Genomic DNA, 24138 nt, shown 5'->3' on the forward strand with positions numbered 1-24138 from the left:
CGCTGGATCGCTCGTGTCCTGCTCTACTTGTTACTGAGAGGCAAGGTGTAGTTAAACTAGCCCTTGGTTCAGCATAGCTCCTCCTCAGCCATGTCCCACGCCCAGTGGGGTGAGTGAGCATGACAAGACACAGCTTTCTTAAAAACATTTTATTTCATTAACTTACCATTTTGTAGCTAAACAAAGCTTTTCTGTATTCATACAAATTTGTAAGACTAAGCACATGGAAGCCATATCCTTTCTTAATGGAGAAAGGAAAACAGGCCATTGTTTGATCACATTGTTGAAACACATTGTTTAGAGTATGATGCCCAACCATCTCTGTTCTGCCTGCAAACACTTTCACCACTGCCATTACAGCAGAACTAGTTACACATTAAGCAATCGGGAACCATTTAATTAAAAAACCCACAAAATCCTGTTTATAATTCAGAAGGCTTCATTGAGTGCAAGTTCTGCTAATTCATCTTCTTTGGAAAGCCAAAGCAGCAATGTGATCCTTAAAACATCACTGTCTGCGTGCGGCTACCGCACACAGTCAGAAGAAGGCTCCCACAGTTAAAGTGACTTTAACGTTCTGTGGCAGATGATGCTCCTTTGTCTTTGAGGAAAAAAGTCTTCATCAGAGGGTTTTGTTGAGCTTTAAAAAAAGCTAAATTTGGTGTATAACACTTACTGATCCATAGTAAAATTTAAAGAAAGGGACAACTTAAAATTATTGCAACAGTGAGGTATAAAAATGAGTAAAACACTCACTTCTTGCTTGTGTCCCTGTCTTGGGGGGGGGGGCGGGGGGGATTACTTAGACACTGACCAGACGTGCTCTATGGTTTCTATCATTAGAAAATCCTAAATACTGACACCATTAACAGACAGACTTGGGGGTTATTCAGACATCGTACTAGATGTACTAGCGGTGTTCTCTGGGGTAGGAAGGACGACTTCTTTTAAGTCCTGCAGTAGCTCAATCTTGTTATCCAGTCTTTTTCTACTTTCCAGAAGTTCCTGGATTTTCTCCTCTGTTCCTATTATGAAAAGGAAAGGGATAAAAGCTTTTATTCATATGTAACTGTTATTAATTCATGTGCAATTATATATTAATATGTGCATATATATATTAATGTTGTATGTGCATTAACACTGCAGGGGCTACCAGTGCTTAGTTTCACCTACAGTGAAACCTCTGCCTTTCCAAAGCAAAGCCTTTAGCCTAACAGCCTGCACGCTTGGTCTCTTCGTAAAGAGCCAGACTGTGTGTTGCATGAAATGAGACCAGCGGAAGCATCAAAAGAAAACACTTGGCCGTCCATATGCTGTCCTCTCAAGACTAGCCACATTATACGTTTAATTTAAACTGTCACAGCAAATATAAAAATTAGTACTTTAGTTACTAATCGAATGTTGCTTAGCCTGTGAGCTTTAACAGTTCCATTTTCAGAATCCATTTGTATAGGGGCTCTTCCAATAAAGGTGCATTTTAAATCTTTAAAGATAACATCTCTAAATTAAACACTTAGAGCAAATTTACAAGCCTAATGGATTCTAGCCAACAACAAGATTAAACATAAAAAGAGATGGTTTGGACAACTATATTCAACAGCTAGAGTCTCAAAAACACAACTCAAGAGCATTTAATGTTACTGCTTCTAGCAAAATAGTTACTGCCAGTGTGCTGATGGGATTTAATCAAGTTGTTGACCCTATTTGCAAAACCTTGCCCGACTGCGTTTCTGCTCCTCCCTACCACTTCCATTTTTCTAATGTTAAAGACTGGTGAAATTAGTGAGAGCTCAGTACACAACTTGCTGGAATTCAGAAGCGTTACCATCACCTTACATTGTTAATTGCAAGTTTTAAATGAAGTGCTTGCTTAGTTCAGTAGCAAAACACACAGAAGCATCAGTGACCTCTGAGCAGCATTGTTAGCCAGTGACCAACAAAAAAATCAGAATTAAAATTTTAGTAAGAAGCACAAGGTGTTTTGTACAAACCTGAAGAAAATTCTCTCTTTTTGGGGGGGGAAGACATTGAAGAAGGTCTCCAAAGCTGTAATAGGCAGGGTGGGGAAAGTAGCTCCAGACATTTACCTCCGTTTATTCTGAATTACAGAGCCTGAACCATCCTCAATGGTGATACTTTTTTTTTTTTAAAAAAAGCACCTTTGACCTTCTGCCTCCCTCTGCTTCTTCCCGTTTGTTCAGAAAGCCCATCACTGCTGCTCTTTGTGTGCGTCCTTGGACGATTATGTACATGCGCACTCTTTTGTAACACGTTTAATACATTACCCAATGAGCTTCAGTGTGGATGTTGAAAAGGGGCAGCCAGAACAACGGTGGTGTCCGCTGCCTGTTGAAAATTTTGGGTAGCGCTTCATTAAAAGAGGGGCTTGCTGCCTCACCCTAGCTCTGACAGAAAGCAGATGACCCCTCTGCTCTCTGCTTTCCTCTGCAGTCAGGCAGCGCATATATTTGACAGCACGTCCCATCCCTGTCCCACCACGGTCTGTGCCCACCGTTTCACTGTCGGCGCAGCTGTTGACAAGACAACTGCAACAGAAACCACTGTCTTCATTGCCTGCCCCAGGCAGCCTTCCTGGCGTTCCCATTTGGTATCAAGTCTCTGTGGTTCAAAGAACTAGTACGCACATATTTCAAGAAAAAGCTGGACACATACAAGTGGGAGCCGAAGAAAGACCACTCTGAGGATATTTGGATACGAATCAATAAATAATCAGAAATAAACAGAACAAAGAGCAAACATGACAGCTGTGTTTGTGTATTCAGCGCATGGGTGCCCTACAGGTGGAGGACATACGGCTCCATTCCCCCTCTGCTGAAAGGACATGGCAGAAATCGGAACAGCCCAGAGAAAGGTGTCAGTGATCCCAGAGAAAGGTGTCAGTGATGGGAATGACTGGCCTGTGGGATCGATGCCACAGGAAGGCAGATAACAGATCAGGAACCTTCCACCTCATGCAGATGACCTAAAGGGACACAATAGGTATTTCCGTAAAACCAGGAATGGCCTCTGGAACGCGGACCTGGAATGATCACACAACAGTTTTAAAATGAAGTATCGCCGCCTTTGTCTGCACAACCGAATTGCAGAATTCACTGCTACAGACTCCCTGAAAAAAAATGCTACCAAGGAGCTAAAAAGCTACTGCACAGGCTGCTGCCCAGCAAAGAGGAGATTAAAGGTGACTGAGGTATCGCTCCAAGTGGGACACACCACAACAGAACAGAAGGCAAAACTAAAGGAAGTCACTTTTCTGTGAAGGAAAGAAATCTGAAACTGCTGTTGAGGCGACAGCAGGTCCAATACGAAAGTTTTAAATGCAGTCAAGTTTGCAGTAAAGCTGCATGCTGCTGCCAGATAACTGTTTATCCCTATATATAAAGGGGATTTCAAAAAGCACTCTCAGCAATTACAGCTCAGAGTAACCTTGCTGTGCTGGTGCCTAAGGCTTTAGAACACGTTTTGCGTGATGATCCAAGTAAAAAAAAGATAAAATGAAAGAATGGATTTTAGGTAAAGCAGGTCAGATGACCCAAAATCATTAGTTCCAGGAGAAAGATCAAAAACACCACAGTATTTATACTAGTTCTACTTTATCTAGTCCGAGACTTTATATGTCATCACAGAGACTTGCTACCTAGAGCATGGAAGACAGATTAGGACAAAAAAAACCCCAAACCAACCAACCAAAAAGAACAAAAAAACCCGCTACAAAACAAAAAAAAGCTGGTGATTTCCTTCCCTCCCTACAGTTTCACTCCAAATTAACATGGTTTTCACCCCTTTCTCACTGGTTCACTTCAAGAGCTCCTCTTGGCTCTGTTTTGGAACCAAGCTTGATGGATGTTTTTGGTATTGACCTTGAAATGAAAAGTAAGCTGATGGTATCAGAAAAAAAGAATGTGTGATACCAGAAGAACTGAGCTGCTCAAGTAGTGGGGAATTGGAGAGGGGACAACTTTTACACATGAGAATCACATGGTTGTGTGCCTGTAGGTGCAAATACCAAGAATTTCTCCTGTAAGCTGAGAAGAGGATGAGGTAATTGATGCAGCTGTGAAGAAATGTGTGTGATCCAAGGCTGGCTGTGTCACACGAGGAGTTTTGAGCAGAGATGTTTTAATGCCCTCAGATGAGGCACTGGTGGAACCTTATGCCAGATAACTGCAACACCAGTCACTCTCATTTCCAAAGGAGGAATTTAAATGTGAGAACAGGAGACTGAAGAGAGGAACCTGGCTTTTTCAAGTGAAGGGAAAACACCAAACATTAGCAAACATCACCTTCACACGCTGAACCTCAGTGTTACCTAATTAAAACCCATTTCCATTTTCACAGGGACAAATCTAAAGCAGAAATTAGAACAAGGCCACTAACTGTTAGAGGGAAATAGAAGCAAGAGACTTGCCTATCTGAAAAAGAATTTTAACCTTGTTGCTTCCAGCAGCTGAGGCTGGAGTCCAAGCCCCAGAGTTTCCTTCTGTACCGGTGGACCCAAGCAACTGCTCCTGCCCTTGTTTTCATTTCACTTGGAGCATTTGCAGCTTGTTTTTCAAAGCACACTACAGTTGCCATTAGGTCCAGGAAGTTCTGCCCATGGCACTGAATGCACCTAACTGAAACACAACAGCCAGTCTAGACAGAAGCAGAGCTGTAACGCAGGCAAGCTGCTAATGGGAGGCACTGAGAAGGAAGGGAAATAAATAACCTGCAGGAACAGGATGGGAGCACACCCTGCGGGAGAGGGAAGTTCCTCGGGGGCAGAGACCCTCTGGTCTTCTAAAGCGGTGGAACTGTGACTCGCCTCCCCCTTCAGGTCAGCCAGCCAGATCTAAGGTACTGTCATACTGACATACTATAGAAATACCTAAAGATTCAGGTAGCAATGCCTTTTACTCAATTGCTTATATAATATTGAGAAAACAGTTCCTTGGAATTTTTATTTTAAATGGTCATTGTATCAAAATGCTCAAAAGAATAACCTCAATGCGAAAACCACACCAACTGCTAGTGTTCCAACAGCTTTTTTCACGTACCTGAATGAATATTTGTCAGTATATTTTCAAACAGTCCACAGTCAAAGAGTGACATTACTGTCTCTTCATACTCTGTGGAAAGAGATAATCTGATGTAATATAACTGAGTAAAAGTTTACAGAACCCTCACACTAATGCAGAGCCCCACAGAAGTAGCGCAAAACAGTAATTACTTTATATCACACTGATTGCTTGAAGTTTTAAGATGCCTTCCTTCCCATAATCTATATTGAGAAAGAAGGATCGATTTTTGAGTTCTGCCCTGGTTTTAGTTTCATACAGAAAACAGGAAAGGGGACCTGCCTGTAATTCCCTTTTTGGGTCTGCACCACGTGAACAGCCCATTTTAAAAAATGAGCAATACACTTATGTCATATTTCATTCCACTGTGTCAGGACTGTTGATGGCAGGGCTGACCGTACCAATTCCTCTTGACAGATCATGTGACATGTGGAACAGAGCTATCGCTGTTTGATGTTAAAAACCAGCCCAGAATTATGCCTCAATTTCATAACTGAGGCTTCCATTAAAACAAAATACAAAACACCTACAGAGAGTTTGCACGACTGTTAAGAGGTCTGCTTAATGGTGAAGCCTTTGAACCTCTAACATATCCCCGACTTGGTTACTGCTTCCAGCTGCTGTCATGTCACACACAAGCTGCTCGTGAGGAAGATTTAGCTAGGTGGGACATTTCACCTTCCATGCATCTGCTTCAGTTACTTTGCATAAATTAGCAGTCTTTATCCAAAGGCATTGTAAAGGCTTTTTAAAGCAGGGAGGACAACAGGAGAAAAATGCTTGAAATTTTCTTTAACTGTGTTGTGGACAAAACAACAATGGTCTTGGAGGATTCTAATCCAAAGTGCTCATACAAGCTGATACTTAAACCAATAAAACCCCCAAATACACACTAACAGTTGACAATGAAGGTCTAACTCATCATCCAAAGACCTAACATGTTCATACTCAGGGATTTTTCCCTCAAAAGAGAGTGCTGATATTAACGGATAGTTGGTCCCTCTTGTGAAGCTGTAAGAACAGCACAGACCAAATAAAACCTTCTGTTTCTCTTCAGGAACTCTCTCTTCTTTAGTGCCCAGGAGAAGAGGCCTGGCCAAACCTACCTATGTTTATGCCAACAGGTAAAAGGTGGCTTCAGAAATTCAAGTTAGAAGGCCTTACTAGAGCATGCTGAGTTGGCAGCTCTTCCCCTCTACTGACACAGGTATACCAAAAAGTACTCTCCACCTGCTGTGCAGCTGCAGACATAAGACAGGACCCAGTCATTTAGCATGACAGAAGTATCCTCAGGAAGGTGACCCAGGCCCGAGCGCCGGGCACTCGGATCAGTGTTTCTGCTGAGAGCAGAGTCCTCCGCGGGTCTCCATACCTGTTTCTGAAGTGTTGTCATCCATCAGTTTTTCCTGTGCCAGGTGAAGCGTGTCCAGCATTTCTTCAAATATGTCATCCAGAAGCCCCGCTTGCTTGCATTTCCTAAGGAAGTCTATTCGGACTGTTAAAACACAAAACCACACTCTTACATAGAGGTAATCTGCAAAGTGGGCTTTACTTGCTCACTTCAGAAACTAAAACTTTGGATGAAGTCCTCTTTGCAGTAACAAATACATATGCAAATCTCTGGCTGCTCCAGCTACCCACTCAGTCCTTTCCAGTGGGAATAAAAACATGGTCAGGCAAACATAAGCATTGCACTGGGCGTAAAATTACCTAAGCTCTAGATTTGGCTTTAGTCATCAAAAGCAAATAAAATACAACCCTAAATGCACCACTCCTAAATCCTCCTGATGCCCCCTAGTATAGGAAAGCATTTCTTATTGCTAAGAAAATTAAGGCTCCAAGTGATTTTACTCCAAGTGATCCAGGCATTAAACTTGTTTATTACAGCCCGTTTCATATGCCTACTTTGTCAGACTTGGATTGCTAGAGAAGTAACTACCTATTTTTTCCTCATCTCGGAGCAGCAGGTCAGTGACAGGGTTCAGTTCAATGGGCTGTTCAAAAGGAAAGCTATCGGGCAGCTCACAAAAGTCCGCCGGTCTCCATTAAAAACAATGCTACTTTTTACTGGAGACGCTGTGAGAAAAGAAATGCCATTTCACTTTCGCTCGACACCCTACAAGTATTCCAGGATTCCATATAGGTTCCCTGTTCTTTAGAGTGGTAGTAAAAAATCAGAAAAAACCCATCAGGCAGCTACCTACTGTTACACCACCATGCCATGGGAAGGTGAATAATCACACCTTCCAAACTTCCAAGCAACAGCGTAATCCGGACAAGCAATTGCAGCAGGACTCTCGGGGTAACATGAAAACTGCAGCGCTGAAGGATGGGTCCAGCGGCTGATCTTGCTGTTGTAATAGCATCTTTATGCAGTAAAATACTATATTGTGTCAAGCGCCCAATTCAAAAGGTAAGATAAGCATGCGGTGGCCACAGTAACAGTAGCAGCAGCGTTTAGCCAGCCCCATTCCTACCCAGCAAGCTACAGAGCTCCTCTCTCAGTGCTGGGCTATCCTTTGGCCCTCTCTCCTCACAGCACCCCCTCCGCTGAGCCATCCAGGGCGCTGCCTGGCAGAAACGCACCTCTGCCCTTCAAGAGGGGCTCAGTGCAAGGAGACCGAGGTGAAGGAGGACCGATTCCCTTTTAAATTCCACTGTACTGATATAGAGGAGGTGGGGGGCAGGCAGAGGCACCCCACTGGAGACACACAGCTGAACACAGCAGCCAAAGAGAGCAGGGGCAGGCCCAGGTGAATTCACCGGCTCGCATCACACAGCAAGTCTCAGCCACAGCACAGATTTGTTTGCTGCACAGTTGTTAAAACCTGCACAGTCATTCCGCAGATCAGACTTCTGCTCCCTTGCCAGAGCTTGGAGAGTCAGTCACTCGTCTCAGGAGAGTAATACGCGTTTGCAGCATTGCTGCTATCAACCAGCTCCAAGCTCTGAACTTCAACATAACAGATCACAGTTATCTCCTAGCTGTTCTATAAAGTGAGGCGCACCTTTATGCCTGTTGTTTTTCCTTTTTAGTATTTGTAAACTGTTTTCTTCTGCTGTCTCTTCTGTGCTCTGTAAGAAAATCAAAACAATGTATTTTTACACCATACTGACATTCACAGCTTTGTTTTCATTATCTTACCCCTGTATTAGCAGAAAGTTAAAAAGCAGCCCATATTTCTGTGAATACAGTCAGCTTCTCTGCACAGCTCACAATATTCTTCTCCAGACATTTCATTTTTAAAAAGGGAAGCAAAAACTGCTTCAAAGCAAAAACTCTTTAGGAAAAACCCAACACCTGGGACACCGCCCTCCTTAATTACTGCATTTGCAAACAGCACAGATGTTAACAAATGCCTGCTGCTAACTCCCAGTGCAAATTATGTTTAGTTCCCTAGACCTGATGATGTCATACTAGAAAGGATTTGAGAAGAGAGGGGGAATATTTTTCTTTTCCTTTGGACAGGACACAGTTATTTGCTGCTGTTCCATGTCATACGAGAGCACTACAATTCTTAAGCTCTGTCACAAAACTCCAGCAGTGTAAAAATGCATTGCTTACACAACTGTAAACAATTTATGCTGCATCGAAAAACACTGGAGTCCTCTCAGCTTCTTATTTGCAGTGTCTGCATTGATTTCCAAGATAGGGACCACTGGAGAGCAGCTGAAACAGCGCATTAATAGCATGGGTAACAGGTCAAATGAATCTTGGTTACAATACCAGGAACATAAGTGGATTTACTGCTGAGAAACTCTTGGAGACAAACAACCTACCCTTATGAGAGTACGCCATGGTTTAACCCTGGCCAGCAACTAAGCACTACATAGCTGCTCGCTCATTGCCCCGCAGCGGGATGGGGGAGAGAATCAGAAGGGAAAAGTGAGAAAACTCATGGGTTGAGATAAAGACAGTTTAATAGGTAAAGCAAAAGCTGTGCATGCAAGCAAAGCAAAGCAAGGAGCTCATTCACCACTTCCCCTGGGCAGGCAGGTGTTCAGCCATCCCCAGGAAAGCAGGGCTCCAGCATGTGTAACGGTTACTTGGGAAGAGAAACCATCACTCTGAACGTCCCCCCTTTCCTCCTCCTTCCCTTCAATTTCTACACTAAGCATGACCTTCTGTGGTATGGAATATCCCTTTGGCTAGTTCGGGTCAGCTGTCCTGGCTGTGTCCCCTCACAGTTTCTTGTGCCGCTCCAGAACGCTCGGCAGGGCCCAAGAAACTGAAAAGTCCTTGACTTAGTACAAGCATTACTTAGCAACAAGTAAGAACATCAGTGTGCTATCAGCATTTTTCTCACACCAAATCCAAAACACAGCACTGCACCAGCTACTAAGAAAAAAACTGTTTCAGCTGAAACCAGGACACAGTACTACACAAAAGCTGCAAAAGATCATCCACGTCCCCTCACATGACCTGCGAAGGACAAAGTTTTCCCCAAGGAAAGCTGTATGCTAATTCTTCTAGAAAGGGGAAATCCTGACGCCCCCAAGAGTCAATGGGAGTTCCCATGCATACTTCTGTGGAGCCAAGAGAATCGCCTCAAAACTTAAAATAAGCTGTATTTACAGGCTAACAGCCTCTAAACCAACACCCCCTGCAACCAGAGGGATGCTCTGCTTGATAGCTCCTGAACCCTTGGTAAGGCCACTTTCACCAGCAGAACTGAGAACTGCCTGACCTGCCAATGAAAATCTGCCACGTTTCCCACAAGCACAGGCTCACAAAACAAGTAAGTGCCCGTTTAAAAGGCCAAGTGACTCATCAAAAGCTGTTTTTCATGGAAACCGTGTCAAGCCCTAAGCAAATCTGAGAGAAGTAGCACTTCCAAAGAAAAGGAGCCCCCAAAGGGAAGCTCTTGCTGATCATGTCAAGATCACAGCCACCGAGTCAGTCTGGTTCAGAGGTTCCTATCATATTTGTGTCACATTACCCAAGGGCAGCATTGCTCTGCCTGAAGCAGCTCCAAACCCAAACAGTTCTGTTTTGACAGAATGACAAGATCAAAACAAGGCAGCTGTAAAGGAAAAGTTATGCTTCTGTGAGGAAGTCTCTTGCTGAATACACTGCCAAAATACTTCACTTTATTGTAGCAGATGCAGGTTTCTGTTTTAGAACTACTTAAACTCAGAATTACCATTTGTTCCGTGATGGTGGAAGATTTCGATAGATGTCTTCTCCTCTTAGTAGCTGCATCTAGGAATCAAGAAACAACAAAGTAACCAATGCTTCAATCTCAGACTGATGATTTCACATCATTCAACTTATCTTTTTTTCCCCAAAGAGCTATAAAAGTGAGGCACTTTGGGTGGCAAAGTAAGAGTATGTTTTGGCTTTCCCAAACACCTGACATTTCAGTGGAATTCACATTATTTCCATGTAAGAAAAATTACAAGCTTGAACCATTAGGAAGAATCACTGTGGTATTAGAAGTTTGCCTTTAAACCAAGTATAAAGTGACCCTAGTTTTTAACGTAAGATTTTTGACTGTGGCAGAGAGAATCAGAAAGGAAAAGTGAGAAAACTCATGTATTATCAACAGATAATACAATCAAACAGATTGATTATTCTCCCCGGCAGTAGCAGTACCTCTAGGTGGTAAAAACTTCAGGCAAATTTATGAAAGATGACCATTTTTTCCCCCGGTAAATTCTTGTTTGTGTTAGCACACCCTCAAAACTAAGCCTACATAAAGAATTATTTTAAGTGTCCCAAAAGACATACAAATTGCATTCGGTTTTTCATCAATATAATGACCCTCCTAGAAAGCCTCCAGAAACAATTTGACTTGTAAGTTGGCTATCATATTATGCTACAAAGTGGTTTTAGTGACGTGGTATGAGATCTCCACAAAACCATCTGCTTTCACTCTGTCCTCTCTAGCAGCCATGCACCAGCCTCTCTCCAACACCCTAACTGGCAGCTGCTGAAAACAGCTACATCACAAGCAGAGAACAATAACTCTGGCGAGGAAGACATGGCAGGAGCAGAGAAAGCTAGTGAAGAGCACATCCTCCCACCCAAACCTGAGGGTTTTAAATGCAGTGGGGTTATATGCCCCCTTCCCGTTTAACTCTACATCCTTTGGGCAGCACTGAGGTTCTTCCTGTTAGAAATCACCCTATTAAGAGGAACAAGGAGTTACTGTTGGTACAGGAAGGCTGTTGAAAGAAGTTTGGGGTTTGTGTACCGGTGCTGTACATTTGCATTTTTCATGGCCTGAAAGGAAATCATAACCTCTCACTTCGTGTGTTATAAAGCTGGATGGCCTAATTTGGGGCAGTCTAGGAGATGCTGCTGTAGGCACAGTGCTCCTTGCTGTCTAGCATGACATCCTGACCTGTGGCAGGATTTTCTCAGCTCTTCCTGGTATTTGCTGTAGGTATGCCTTATAAAACATGAGGAACAGTCCAAAGGCCAGCTCAGCTCTTACCGCTCCCCACAGTGTTCCCCACTCTTTTGCATCTGTCAGCCTTCACTCTGGGCACATCCAACATTTCCAGTGAAGCGGAGGTTAGAGCCTGTTTCCAAGCCCAAACTGCCCTTCCGTTTGTGCTGCACAGAGCTGCAAGGAGAGCTTCTTGCCCCTTAAGGCACCCTGTCTCCTTCCAATCACACAGCAAAGCCCTGACATTTCAGCACAGGAATGTTGTCTGGACCAAGAACAAGGGAATGTTCCTTAACCCCATTTTCTCCAAGCTACTGGGGGAAACAAGCCTGGAGAGGCAGCCCTTTTGTGTCAGCTCCTGCTCCCACACAGCCCAGCACTGGCTCGGACTGCCCCAGAGAAACAGCTGAGCTACTTCACCCGAGTTGGATCCTGAAAGCCAAAACTCTACCATGGAGCCACAGCGCTCCCATCCCAGCCTCTCTCGCTCCCCACCCTGTGCAGACCTGCAAACACACTGGGCACAGGTGTCCCCTGCCTGCCCAGGTGGGCCAGGAGTGGGCCTGACAGAGTGCCTGCTGCTTCAGCCAACTCACCAGCAGATACCCACGGCTATTCTGAGCGCCACGCATACATCTGAGAGCTGCTCTCATGGGGCACGGGTAACCAAGTGTCATTGACCCAACTCAACCAAGTGTCATTGACCCGACTCTCACAGCTACTCTCTCAGAGGTGGGAGAAGCTCGTTCAGGAAGCGGGGCAGACACTGCCAGCAGAATCCATTTACCACTCATAAACAGAGTGTCTCCAAATGAAGTGCCTCTGGAAGGTCTCCTCTAAGAAAGGACTCTCTTCTCAGCAAATGGACCATACATTGTATATGCAGCACTTGTTCAACCTCGTAAGATTTAAGCCATCCTTATGAAGGAGGTGGTCTATAGGGCTGGACCTAATACCTTAATCTCATCTCATACCGGGAATGAAGCAATCCTGGTCCGGTCTAGTACTTGGGCAGCAGACCACCTGGGACCCTGGATGAACCAAACAGACTGACAACTATTAGACCACAGAAATAAAATTAATGAATTTTCAAAAGGGAGGGAACGTCAGGCCTCAGAACTACAGATAAATAAAAAGCAAAACTACTACGTGAAATAAGAAGCTGCATTTGGTTAGTGAACCGCAGCAATATCAGATGTTAAACGGACCGTATGTCTGGCTAAGACAGACCCTATGTCTGCAAGTTTAAATGATAATCACCTAACCCACCCCTTGAGGGGCATCAGGGTGGAGCCACACTTTGCCAAGAAGATTGGCCAAAGTTTGCTAGACTTCAGTGGGAGCACACCACTCTTAGCATTAGTGCTCACCATTCAACTGAGCTTAACTTCAAAGAAAAGGCCAGTGGAGGACCCACTCTGTTTTGAGCAGGACCGTATACATTAGGTTAATGAAGTCAAAGCTTTGGTTAACTCAGTGAGATTCCTGACTACCTCTGAACCAGCAAGGATCAGGACTGCCAAATGAAGCTGCACTTCTGTAGCAAAGGAAGCAATCCTTAAATGAGGGTTGTATAACCCTTTTGTTACACTTAAAAAGCTCTTTGGGATCCTTCAGAATGAAAGGCCCTATTTAAAAAACTACTGCAGTCAATACAGAAAATACAAATGTGAACGTTTTAACATAGGTAAAAATCCCAAGACGACCTCTCCTGTAACAGCCCTCTTTTGCTAATCAAGTGCAAGCTTGTGCATCAAGCCACCTTTAGCGTGGCTCTCCTCTCTCACATGGATCTTACAAGCTGTTTGGGCTTACCTGCCCACACCGAGTCAGAATAATTCCATGAAGGATCAGGTCCACAGTGTTTACAGCAGTTTTGAGGGAGATTTGGGGAAGATTAAATAGAAACATTTCCTATTTCAAAAAACCTTCTCAATTTTTGTGCATATGCATGGATCTCAACCAAACCACTCCTGCAAGATTAGAAATCCACCGCTCAATATAAAGGCGGAGTAACATTTATTTTGTTCAAATGAGTTATTGACTATAGGATGCAAACTTTTAAAACAAACGAAATCAATGAAGCCATTAAAGAAACTCACCATAGTGATTGGTCCTATTGCCTGGGTCATGTTTTGGGCAGAACACTCTAAAATTTAAGTTCAATTTTAAGAAAAAGAGAAAAAGTATTAATAAACAGAGTTATGCTGACTGATTTTAACAGATATTTTCCCATCTTTTCATTGAACGTAAACTGAAAAACGCTTAAAAAAATTATCAGGATTTTTGTTCAGCATTACCCACCTATGAAAGCGCCTGCTGTAAAGTCACATACATGCACAAGCTTGTATTTGTACTTTCAGAGCCTCAGTGAACTCTGAACACCAAAGCTCTGAATTATCAGTTCCATTACTCCACTCTGTTTCGACCTGCTCACTGTTCAAATCCTGAGTCAGACACATTTTATCTGATGTTGCAGTCACTGTGGCAGAGGTACTTTTATTGAAACTCCTTATTAGAATGAGATTAATGCCGTCAAGGTGAAATACCAGAGTACTAATACTGCTTGATCATAGCTACTGCAGTTCTGCCCCGTTGCCCTGTACCACTCAGGCCAGGTCCAGAACCTTTTCAGACGTATCTGCTTACCAGTCAGCTTGAACTTATAAGCCCTGCACGATGTGCTGGCATAGCCACACAGCACTGCACCAGTTACTTGCTTGGAGATCTCTGTGCCCCTTCCTTTCCACTGCCCAGTGCTGATGAGGTGGTCCCCAAATCCTGAGGAAGTAGGGCACCTTGTTTGAGATCCAGTAGCTTAAAGATGCTCAATCCATTTGTTCCTTAAAGACTTTATTAGTATGTGAGATGGGAATATTCTCTCTGGTTCCAGAAGAGCAATGTGAATTCCATGGAAGAGGCAAAAGGTAACAAATACAGCTGGAAACATTCCTTATCTTCTGGATACAATAATGTGTAGAGAATGTGAACCAGCTTCTATAATATGCCTTTCTTACAGAAGGATCCCAAATCACTTTTTAAGCAAAATTGCCCTGTCAAGAGTGTGGTTTAGCTGATCTCTTCATTACAAACCTATTTGCCAAGACTAATGCTCAAGTGTTTGGAAGCAAATTTTAAAGGGAACTGCATTTATTAGGACATATTCTAATTACTGTCATTCTTTTATTTTAACAAAATAGAAGTACTGACCTTAGAAACACAGTCTGTTCCCTTGACGAGCCAGCTTTTTTTCAGGAAATTTCATTGTGATGCACAAACCCCCAGATTTTACACATGCCTAAGAATCCAATCAGAAGGCTACATACTGGAGACACCTTATTTACATTCCTTGCTTTTTAATATTGCCCTTCGGAGGTTTGTTTTTTCCTCCTCTCCCTTTAAGTCTACTGTTTCCCAGTTAAACATAACCTTCCTAAGTACAAGAACATCATATGAAGAACAGATAATACTTTTTACTACTCAGGCCACTTTATTTGGAAGCACCTCTCTACTATCATTTTTTGCAAGATGGCAGTACAAATTACACTTATTTCCTCACCTCTGCTCTTATTAGCCACTTTCATAGCAATGTATACCTTCTCTTTTTGATCTGCTCTGCTCGTTTTGATAATCACTGCTCATCATCACAACGATGGCAACTCAGATTTTAAAAATACCAGCTCTTTCTCTCTCGAAGGAATCCTCTCTTTTTGATATGCTTTTCAGTATATTGTATTTCACCACAAAAAAGTGCAGTGGGCCATCAATCCACGTCCACTGTTTTTCAAATCTTGTTTGTCTTCTCTCTAATAATTTCAGGCTTGTTACAAATTTTGTGCTTTATTTATGCCACTGATACTGTGCATAAGTCTTTGGGTTCAAATCCCTGAAACCTGCCTCTCACCACCTTTCTCTAATCCGGTCCTTTTTCACCTCCTCCAAGCAGGTTACTATAGCCTGGTTTCCTGCATTTCTATATATGATAAGCAACTAGTCTCACAACTAGTCTTCAAACAGTGACTCAATACGAGGCATTTTTAAGGCTCCCACTTCTAAACCTCCAAAGTTACCAGCTCAGAAAAACACCAAATCAAACTATATATTCAACCACTTCTTTACCACTTTGTATCTGGACTGTTATCATTCCCGTTCATCTTTCAACATCTTGAGAGGCTGGTCTTCTTCAGCCTGAGGTATCCTTTCTAAAGCTATATAATGAGAGCCATTTATTCTGCCATCATAGAAAGTTTCCATCTTCCCAGTTATACTCTTTCATGAGCTTTGCAGACTCCCGAAGATTTTATAAGCATGAACTAAACGTATCGTCTTTGCTATAAAGCTGGGCTTACAGCCTTGCAGGAAGACATACTTATTTTGGACCGAGAGCCCTAGTGAAGCAGCCAGGAGTGCCAGTGTTTTGACACAAAAGGACCCATCTTGCACTGCTACCAAGGACTGCACTAGCCCACTACTCCCTGGAGCAAGTAGCGATTGGTCCAACAGATTAATCTAAGACTAACATGGTCTGTGATCTCTTTGGCCTTGCGCAGAAACAGACATCAAGGGTTTTTTGCACCCCAGACTTTACTATAACTTCAGCACTTCAGTCCCTAAAGTCCCAGTTTCTCAACCCCTTCATCTGCATCCTCCAAACAACTCGTTCCATCTACTTACTAACAGCAACACAGGCAGCCCGACGGCAGTGGACAGCAGGACTAGCATGATTGGGACAGAAAATTTTCTTCAAGTCTGTTTAATCATGTTAATGCTAGCAATGTACTTGAAACATAAGAAGGTCTTTGGTGACAAAGTTCTCTGCTAGCATATCGTGGAAAATTACCAGAATTTGCCTAGTGTGAACAGACTTAGAAGTGCTATAGCCTGCTCTGTGCTCAGACCACATTTACTGAAGCTTCTGAGCCAACAGAAATGGAGAATTTGAGCGACATTAATAAAAATCTTGGTCCTTGAAGACTAGCTACATAGCCAGTAAGGACTGACTTCCACAGTTTTGGCCTAGTGATCTTTCAGGTGTGTTGCAGGCTGAAACACTTAATAGATTCTTTCCCACTACTGTGATGTTTTCCTGTGAAAGGAAAACATTTCCACTATTGCTTGTAAACAGAGGATCAAGCATCACTTTAACAGAGAACATATCTCTTTTTAAAAAAAAACTTTTAAAACCACACAATTTTTAAGTCTCTCTTCCTGACAACACCACAAAAAACCTGACAACAATGTTAGAAAATATTAGGTTCAATACCGGTAGACTCCATTTACTTCATCCGTTTCTATGGCTGCATCATCACAGAGTGCGCAGAAGTAGTGGTAACTTCTGCGGCAGGCTCTTTCCTCACATCCCACAGTGGCTCCTTTCTTGCGACAGAAGTTGCACACCTAGAACAGGATGAGGTTTAGCAGGTAAGCATTACAGACAGCTGCTGAAAATCTTGCCATACAAGGCAAATACTATCCCCTGTGGGAAAACCAAATCTTTCATTGCAGGTCACCTCTGTATAACTCATCAGACAAATTCACTCCTGCAAACTCCTACCCTGCTCATTATTTCAGCCACCTTTTTGCCATCTTACCTCTATTTCATACTGATGAACTTGTAAAATTATAGAAAGAGCCACGTGAGGGCACTGGGTGATGCTGCCCCAGCCCGTCCCCTAAATCTTGCCCAAGGTATTTCAATACCTATTGGTATTAGTGCTTGTATTTCTGTTTTCTAGGATAACTTGGTAATGAACAGAGCTCCAACCCAGGATGTAAGGGAGGAGTGCAGCTGAAGACAAAACCAGTAAGAAAATCTCACATAAATAACCTACCTTTTGCTAAAACCAGAAGGTGTTTCCCTCTACACTTATGGATTGCATAATTTTGTTTCAGGCACTAGCTTTACAAAGTCCTTTACCAAAGCCTCTTAGGAAACTTAAGGCCTTAAAAGGCCAGAAAAGCCAACACATTTTAATACAAAATGTACTAAATTTCACCAGATATAATGTCAAATCAATGTTTCCAACTCTAAATCTGTAAGTTCCCTAATCTTAGTAGATCAGAAGGACCAAGCACTTCACACTTTTTTTCCGAGCACAAAACAGGCCAGACAACCTTCAGTACTATGAAATAGGACTAAAAGCAGATTCAGAAACAAAATCCTTACCAGCCGCTTTCCTCTCTTCAGTTCTTTCAACACTGATGCCACATCAAACCTTATATCCAGGTTATCCGGGTTATACTCTTCAGATTCCACAAACCCTGAGGAAAACAACTGAAGACAAAAGAGATGATATTAAGAATTAATACAGAGACTGAGTCACCAGTGCAGAAAAAAGAAGGGTTCTTCTTGCGCTTGCCCTATCAAAGAAGGTTAATTTTTCTGTGTTTTTTTAAGAGGTTTCACCTACATTGAACAAGGAGCTGTGCTTAAGCCTTTTTCCAGTCAAAAGAAGTTCCTCTGTCTATATAGGAGATTTCACATGACCTGACGGTGAACTAAGAAAAGATAAAAAGGTGAGAAAGTGAACTTAGTAAGAAGTGTGAATGATGAAAGTCTGGAAGTCCAGGCTGCCCAAAGTAAGGAGGAAAAGCTCTTCAGCTGACACACTTCCCTTGTTATCTGCACAGTTATTCGGCCTTATAGCTGGATGCAATATTTCTCTGTAAGATGCTGACACCAGTTGACTGCATGATAAACCTTGTACAAAGCCTGGGAGAAACCCACAAAAAAAATGTATACATGCACATTCAGGCCACCTTAATTCCCATAGAAGTGCTGAGCCATCACAGTAAGTGAGGCAAGAAAAGTTCTTAGTAACTTTTTTCGAATCATTATATATAGATAAATTCAGCTGGCACACACAGTCTGTCTGCTCAGAATGTCATAACAAACTGCGAAAAAAACCAAACAGCACAGAGAAGCTTAAGGCAGAGAAATTAGTAAAGTTGTTGCGGGGGGTGGGTGGGGGTGGGGTGGGGGGCAGGGCACGGGAGCCGGGTAGGAGAGAAAAGAGAGTTTCCACACTGGAGCAGCATTGCAGCCCTAACAAAACCTGTTTCAAACAAAACATCCAAGTAACACTGTAAAAGAGATACCAGAGGTTTCTGAAACTATCTGCTAAAAATAAAAATAAAAATAAAGATGTAAACCTAAAACCTACAAGAATAAGAAGGCTGAACAGTGAAAGCCAAAATACTGTTCCAGCAGTAGATGCATCTCCTGCACTAAGCAACCCTCACTGAAGGGAGAATATTGCATCTGTAATTGATTCTGCCACAGAGATCCCAGAATAAAGGGGAAGCATTCTGACAGCAAGAAAAGTAAATACATTCTACCATCACAGCATGCTTAAGGGCTTCACAGATATTTTTATATAATCAACTTCCGATATTTTTATTCCTTATTTTATATAAGGCATAGACCGGGAAGTTTTTTACCTTGATATGTCAAGTGATGTGAATATTTTCCTGCAAAGGTTTAAGTAAGTACACAACTTTCTATAGTCTCAGAAACCTCATCCAATTAAGCATCGCAAGAACACCTATTCCTACTGCTAGACCCTATGTGTGTCTAGAACCACGGATCTGGAATATGAAATGCATGAAAGCACCACAAATGAACATGTCCAGCTCTGCAGCCGTGTACTCCCCCTCTCCAAAATTCCGGCCAAGTCCTGCTGCCTTTTCATGGCTTTTCAATCTAATACAAGCTTGCTGGTTTGGTAACCAGCCTTTTAATTCAGACATCATTGTGCAGTCAAAAATAGACAAGCAGTGGAAACTTCCCCTTTAGCCCTTCTTCTTTATTCCTTTTAGGTACTGACCAACCAAAAGCCACTCACCAGACAATCCTGATGAGCTGCAACATTTTGCTCTTTGGCAATATACATTACAGAACCAGCCTCCCCTTCTGAACAAAATGCACACGTTCTTCTCACCATCTTCGCCATTATCTGGAAAACACCTAGAGTAGGAAAACTGGGACAAAACATAAAGCAATTGCTGCAACTATCATACACCAAGCAGGAAGAACAGGGGAAAGCAAAGCTTACTAGCACTTGTCCTCCAGCTGCTCCTTCACCTACATTCCCTGAACCTTGGTGCTTTGCTCCTCCCACAACAACTACTAGTTGACCAGGCAAAGCCTGCTCTTGGGACAGCAGTGGGATGGAAACCAGCTTGCAGGAGCTCCAGCAGTTGGAGCAGGAGGAAAACTGCTTTATTTCCTCTTGTAAAGTCAATAACAAGTCATAAGGGGCAGGTAATACAAGAATTTTCAAGCTTGCTCGGCAATATCTGCTCCAACAGGCCCAAGGGCAGGCCAGCAAGTCACACCCTAGATATGAAACCCCTTTTATTTGGAGGAGGTCAATTATTCATAGCAGTGCTTTCCTAAAGCTAGTTCTGCCACATGTGGGTCTGCAAGTCAACCAAGGAATGAAAAATAGCTGTCCTCAAACCTCTCAGTGCCTTCCAGGAATTCACAGAAAAGAAGGAAGAAACGCTAATTCCATACTGTAAAAACGATGTAGCAAAGAAGCGTGGAGAGGTCTGCAAGTAAAAGGGGGCAGAAGCCAGAAACAGAAACAAGAGATTTGAATGTTCTCTTTTAACGAGGTGAAGGGCTAACATGCTACAAAATTTTCTCTGTACCCTGGGATTTACCCCATGGACAGCTCTTCTCTTTTTCTGGCCATATCCACTCAAGTTCTTATTCACACAGCCTCTCTTTCCCCCTCAGAAGCTGCAAAATTTTAAGGACTGCTACTTATCTCACAGAACAGTCTAAATGCTTCTGGAGAAGCCTTTACCCACATCCCCCACCAGTACAGTGCATCACACCATATACTAGTAGCAGAAGTTTTACTTTGCTTGTAGTTTCTGTGCAAATCCACTGCAGAAATCTTCAACAACTTCCTGCTTCTACTAGGTGTGGTACTCCAAACTGCCCTTTGCTGGAGACGTCACCTCTGACACCACAAACTCCTGTAGGAAAAGGGTAAGAAAGGACTGCTTTTACTTTCAAAAAATAAGATTTGAAGTTAAATTATTATAGTGAGAGAGAGGCAGTAAGGTCCAAGTACAAAACAGGCAGGAAATCTCACCATCCAGCAAATCTCACAACCTTTCTGTGGCTTTCAACAGCCAAACTCTGTTTTCATTAGTTCCCATCTCCTTCCCATAAAAGGGAGGGTGTAGTCTCAAGTGAGAACACCACCAGAATGGAAGGGGATTATTTTTTTTTCCTCCCCCTCTGGCCCTGCCACTGAGAATTTACTTATTCACAGCAAGTCACTGTGCCTCCACACACATCTGGTTGTTTTTTTTTTTACCCCTATCCTTCTATCTCTTGTAAAGAAGGAAGGGTAGGGACTGATTTTCAATATCTATCTATGCAGTGGCCATCAAATCAGTCTCATAACTTAAGCATTAAATAAATAGAAAAGTATAGAAATAGAAAACAAAGACGGAAAGAAATTAAAAAGCAGATCAAGCTAGACTTTGAACGGTCTAGAACTCAGGAAAAGTTCTCTGCAGCAAGCTAATACCTGGAATCCATGCAAGATACATAGGCCCTGCCCAGGCCCAGTCAGAGGATTCAGCTCCAGGGGCTCTGGGAATTTTGGAGTAAGAGGCTAAAGGTGGAGTCTACAGTCCCTGGTGTTCTTACAGGCTAAGGAGAAATCCTGGTGCTACAGGAGAACGGAGGACACTCAGTCAGTCAGCCTTGGGGTTACTCCAGCACCTTTGCAGGAACCTTGAAGCGGTGGAAGGACAGCTCTTGACTTAATTCTCACAGCAGAAGCAGCCAGCCTGCACCCACTGCCCCATTTAGCTTGGTATCCTGTCCCACACAGGAGCACTGCTTCGGCCCTGTGCTCTCCCCCAGCCTTCTGCTACAGATGACTGCCAGGTAGAAGATACTGAGCTAAACAGGGCAATGGATCTGGCGGGCTGCTCTCAAGCAAAAAGGGAGAGGCTAAGGGCATGGTTCCAGTTCCAGTTTAATTACATTTTGCCTAAACAATCCCTTAAGCTTGCTGCTCACGGATTCCACGTGACACCCCAGGATCTATCTGAAAAGGGAAGAAATCATTGTTCCTTACTCAGTTCCTTCAGTAACACTCATGACAGCATATTCTTTCTCCTACTGTCTCTTTTTAAAGTTGAAGAATCTGAAACTATTCAGTTGTTCCTTGTACAGAAACTGCTCCACATCTTTGATCATCCCTGTCACCTCTCAGTCCCTTCTCTACTCCTGCTATGTTTCAAGAGGAGCAAACGACATTCAAAAGGGTGGGCTATAACTTATAATACAAAGTCACAATGGCACGCTGTATTTTTCTCTTATTTTCTTAATAATTCTTTATATTTCAATCACATTGAAGGCCACTTCTGAGCATGGAGCTGACACCTTCATAGAACTACACATTACAGTCCCCCAGATCTCTTTCCTAAGTGGTATGGAGGGCATCAGCATTAGCATTATTGCTCTGACACATGCATAATTTTCCACTTATCAATGCTGGATTTTCCCCCACTATTTCATAGTCCAGTCACTCGCTGTCACAATGTCCTTCTGCAACTCTTCACAGTCAGCTTTCACTTCCACTGCCACAGAAGCAGACTATGGGAACCTAAGATGCCTAATTAGTCTATAAGAGTTGGAGGCCCTTACACTGTGGTGGTTTTTGTTTTTTTTTGCAACAGTGACAAAATGGAAGAAAACAGGAAACAAAACAGAAAGTAAAAAGGGACAAAACAAAAAGTAAAAAAGGACAAACAGTTTTGGCAAGTGCACAAGGATTTCACCATTTCCAAAGAAATCTTGCTGAAATATTACCAGTTGTCTAATTCTTTCCTCTCCAGAATCAATTCTGAAAGCACCCTTGCACGTAAATACACACATTTTACACAGGAAGAAACGTAAGGCACAGAATATCACTTGGCATATCTGTAGGAGAGTAAGGAAAAGAACCCAAGTCTCCTGACTTCCCAGCGTACTACCACAACCCACGGCCCTAGCTCCTGCCCCACTCTCCTTTTCACCCCAGTACAGTGAAGGATTTGATCTATTAAAGTAGGGGGAAAGAATGAAATTACATGCCTGTTACCCCACGCTTACCGTGTCCTTCATTTACACTTTGTGGGGAAAGAAACACTGCCTGTCATACATTAGCTGGGTATGACCTACGCAAGCCCCCTCCCCACTCTCCCCGAAGCCATTAGCAACATAAACACACCCAGCCTTTGCAGGGCTTTCACAACAAAACCAAAAATACCTGTATTTCTGATTACCTTTCACTTGCTACAGGGTAAATACTTTTGAGGATATACAAATTTATTTTTTTTCTTCAGAAAGATATATTTTGACATATCAGATCCAAGTAATGGGGGTGACTGAAGATCTAAACATTGACCTGTTCAAAGGCTCACAGAATGACAGACTGGTTTGGGTTGGAAGGGATCTTTGAAGATCATCTAGTCCAAACCCCCCTGACACAGGCAGGGACACCTTCCACCACACCAGGTTGCTCAAAGCCCCATCCAGCCTGGCCTTGAGCACTGCAGTGATGGGGCAGCCACAGCTTCTCTGGGCAACCTGTGCCAGTGTCTTACACCCTCAATGTAAAAAATGTCTTCGTTGTGTCCAATCTAAGCCTACCCTCTTTCAGTTTAAAACTGTTAGCCCTTGTCTTGTCACAAGAGGAGCTGAGAAAAAGTCTCAGTCTTTTTTACAAGGCCCTTTTATATTGAAAGGGCATAATAAGGTCTCCTGGGAGCCTTCTCTTCTCCAGGTTGAACAACCCCAACTCTCTCAGCCTGTCTTCATAGGAGGGTGCTCTGACCATTCTCACAGCCCTCCCCTGGACCCACTCCAACAGGTCCATGCCTGTCTTGTACTGGGGAGCCCAGAGATGAAGGCGGTATTCCAGGTGGGAGATGTTTGGACTTGTGTCCTTAGAAGTTCTCAATCACTCCCTGATGCACTTCACAGAGTAACACCTTACCCTCTACTAACACACCGCTTCCAGCATTCTAAACACAGCAGTGCCATGTTTTAAGGCTAATAGTTATTACCTTGCTACAACCCCACTACGTGCCACACAGCAGAACTTGAGGAAGAAGGATGCGGATGTACTCTCCACTGATCTGGACACCTGAGCGCTGAGGCGGGGCTGGGATTGGGCCTGCTGAGGTGATGTCTTCCCTCACGTCCCTGTGCTTTGAGGCCTAGCGGGGCGAGCTCTCACCTGCCTAGGCCTACCTAGGCTCTGAGCCTCCCGGGGCGGCTGCCGCCCCGGGAGGCTCAGGGCCGAGGCAGGCCCAGTCATGGTGGGGAACCTTCAGGACAACGGCCTCCGCCACTGAGGGAAAACGGGGTCGCCCTCACAGCCCCTCCCCCAGCCCCACTCTCCAGCAGGGACCATTTATCGTGACTTGGGGGGGGGGGGGGGGGGGGGGGGAGAGATGGCACTGAGGGGGCGCTGAACACCGGATGGCCCTTGTTTCCCCCCCGCCCCGTTCCCGCAGTGACTTACCGCGGGGCGGCGGGAACCATCCACTCCCGTTCCGTCCTCACCGCCCGCCCGGACACCGCAGCCACTTCCGCACTCGCTCGGGGCCACCCCCCCACCCCCCCCCCCCGCGGCAAGTCTCCCGCG

The 24138-nt window shown here is 43.7% G+C and overlaps 1 protein-coding gene across 8 annotated transcripts; it reads right to left on the minus strand.

Annotated features, from left to right (window-relative positions):
* Positions 1–134: 134 nt before the first annotated feature.
* PHF11 (PHD finger protein 11) lies at positions 135–24129 on the minus strand. Of its 8 annotated transcripts, XM_055701839.1 has the most exons (13): positions 24016–24106; positions 20322–20458; positions 19315–19450; positions 17637–17744; positions 16734–16867; positions 13573–13619; positions 12445–12501; positions 10220–10278; positions 8084–8150; positions 6448–6570; positions 5055–5126; positions 1992–2046; positions 135–1025 (listed from the first exon to the last, which is right to left on the minus strand). In XM_055701839.1, exons 3-13 carry the CDS (start codon positions 19420–19422, stop codon positions 989–991), a joined length of 867 nt encoding a protein of 288 aa, XP_055557814.1. In that variant the 5' UTR covers positions 19423–19450; positions 20322–20458; positions 24016–24106; the 3' UTR covers positions 135–988. The 8 variants fall into 8 exon arrangements, with proteins under 8 accessions (XP_055557814.1, XP_055557809.1, XP_055557811.1 ...); XM_055701834.1 differs by lacking the exon at positions 1992–2046 and having other exon boundaries at positions 24016–24129; XM_055701836.1 differs by lacking the exon at positions 1992–2046 and having other exon boundaries at positions 19315–19425; positions 24016–24101.
* Positions 24130–24138: the final 9 nt, after the last annotated feature.

This window comes from Falco cherrug, chromosome 2 (genome assembly GCF_023634085.1).
Source record: "Falco cherrug isolate bFalChe1 chromosome 2, bFalChe1.pri, whole genome shotgun sequence".
Taxonomy (NCBI): Eukaryota; Metazoa; Chordata; class Aves; order Falconiformes; family Falconidae; genus Falco; species Falco cherrug.

Bases quoted from the DNA above. Each gene is read 5' to 3' on its own strand.
- PHF11 (XM_055701834.1), bottom strand. From the start codon at position 19,422: ATGGCGAAGATGGTGAGAAGAACGTGTGCATTTTGTTCAGAAGGGGAG. The intron at 16,868-17,636 runs GTAAGGATTTTG...ATCCTGTTCTAG, and splicing joins TGAAGAGAGGAAAGCGGCTG to GTGTGCAACTTCTGTCGCAA. The intron at 13,620-16,733 runs GTATTGAACCTA...CTTAAATTTTAG, and splicing joins GAAGTAAATGGAGTCTACCG to AGTGTTCTGCCCAAAACATG.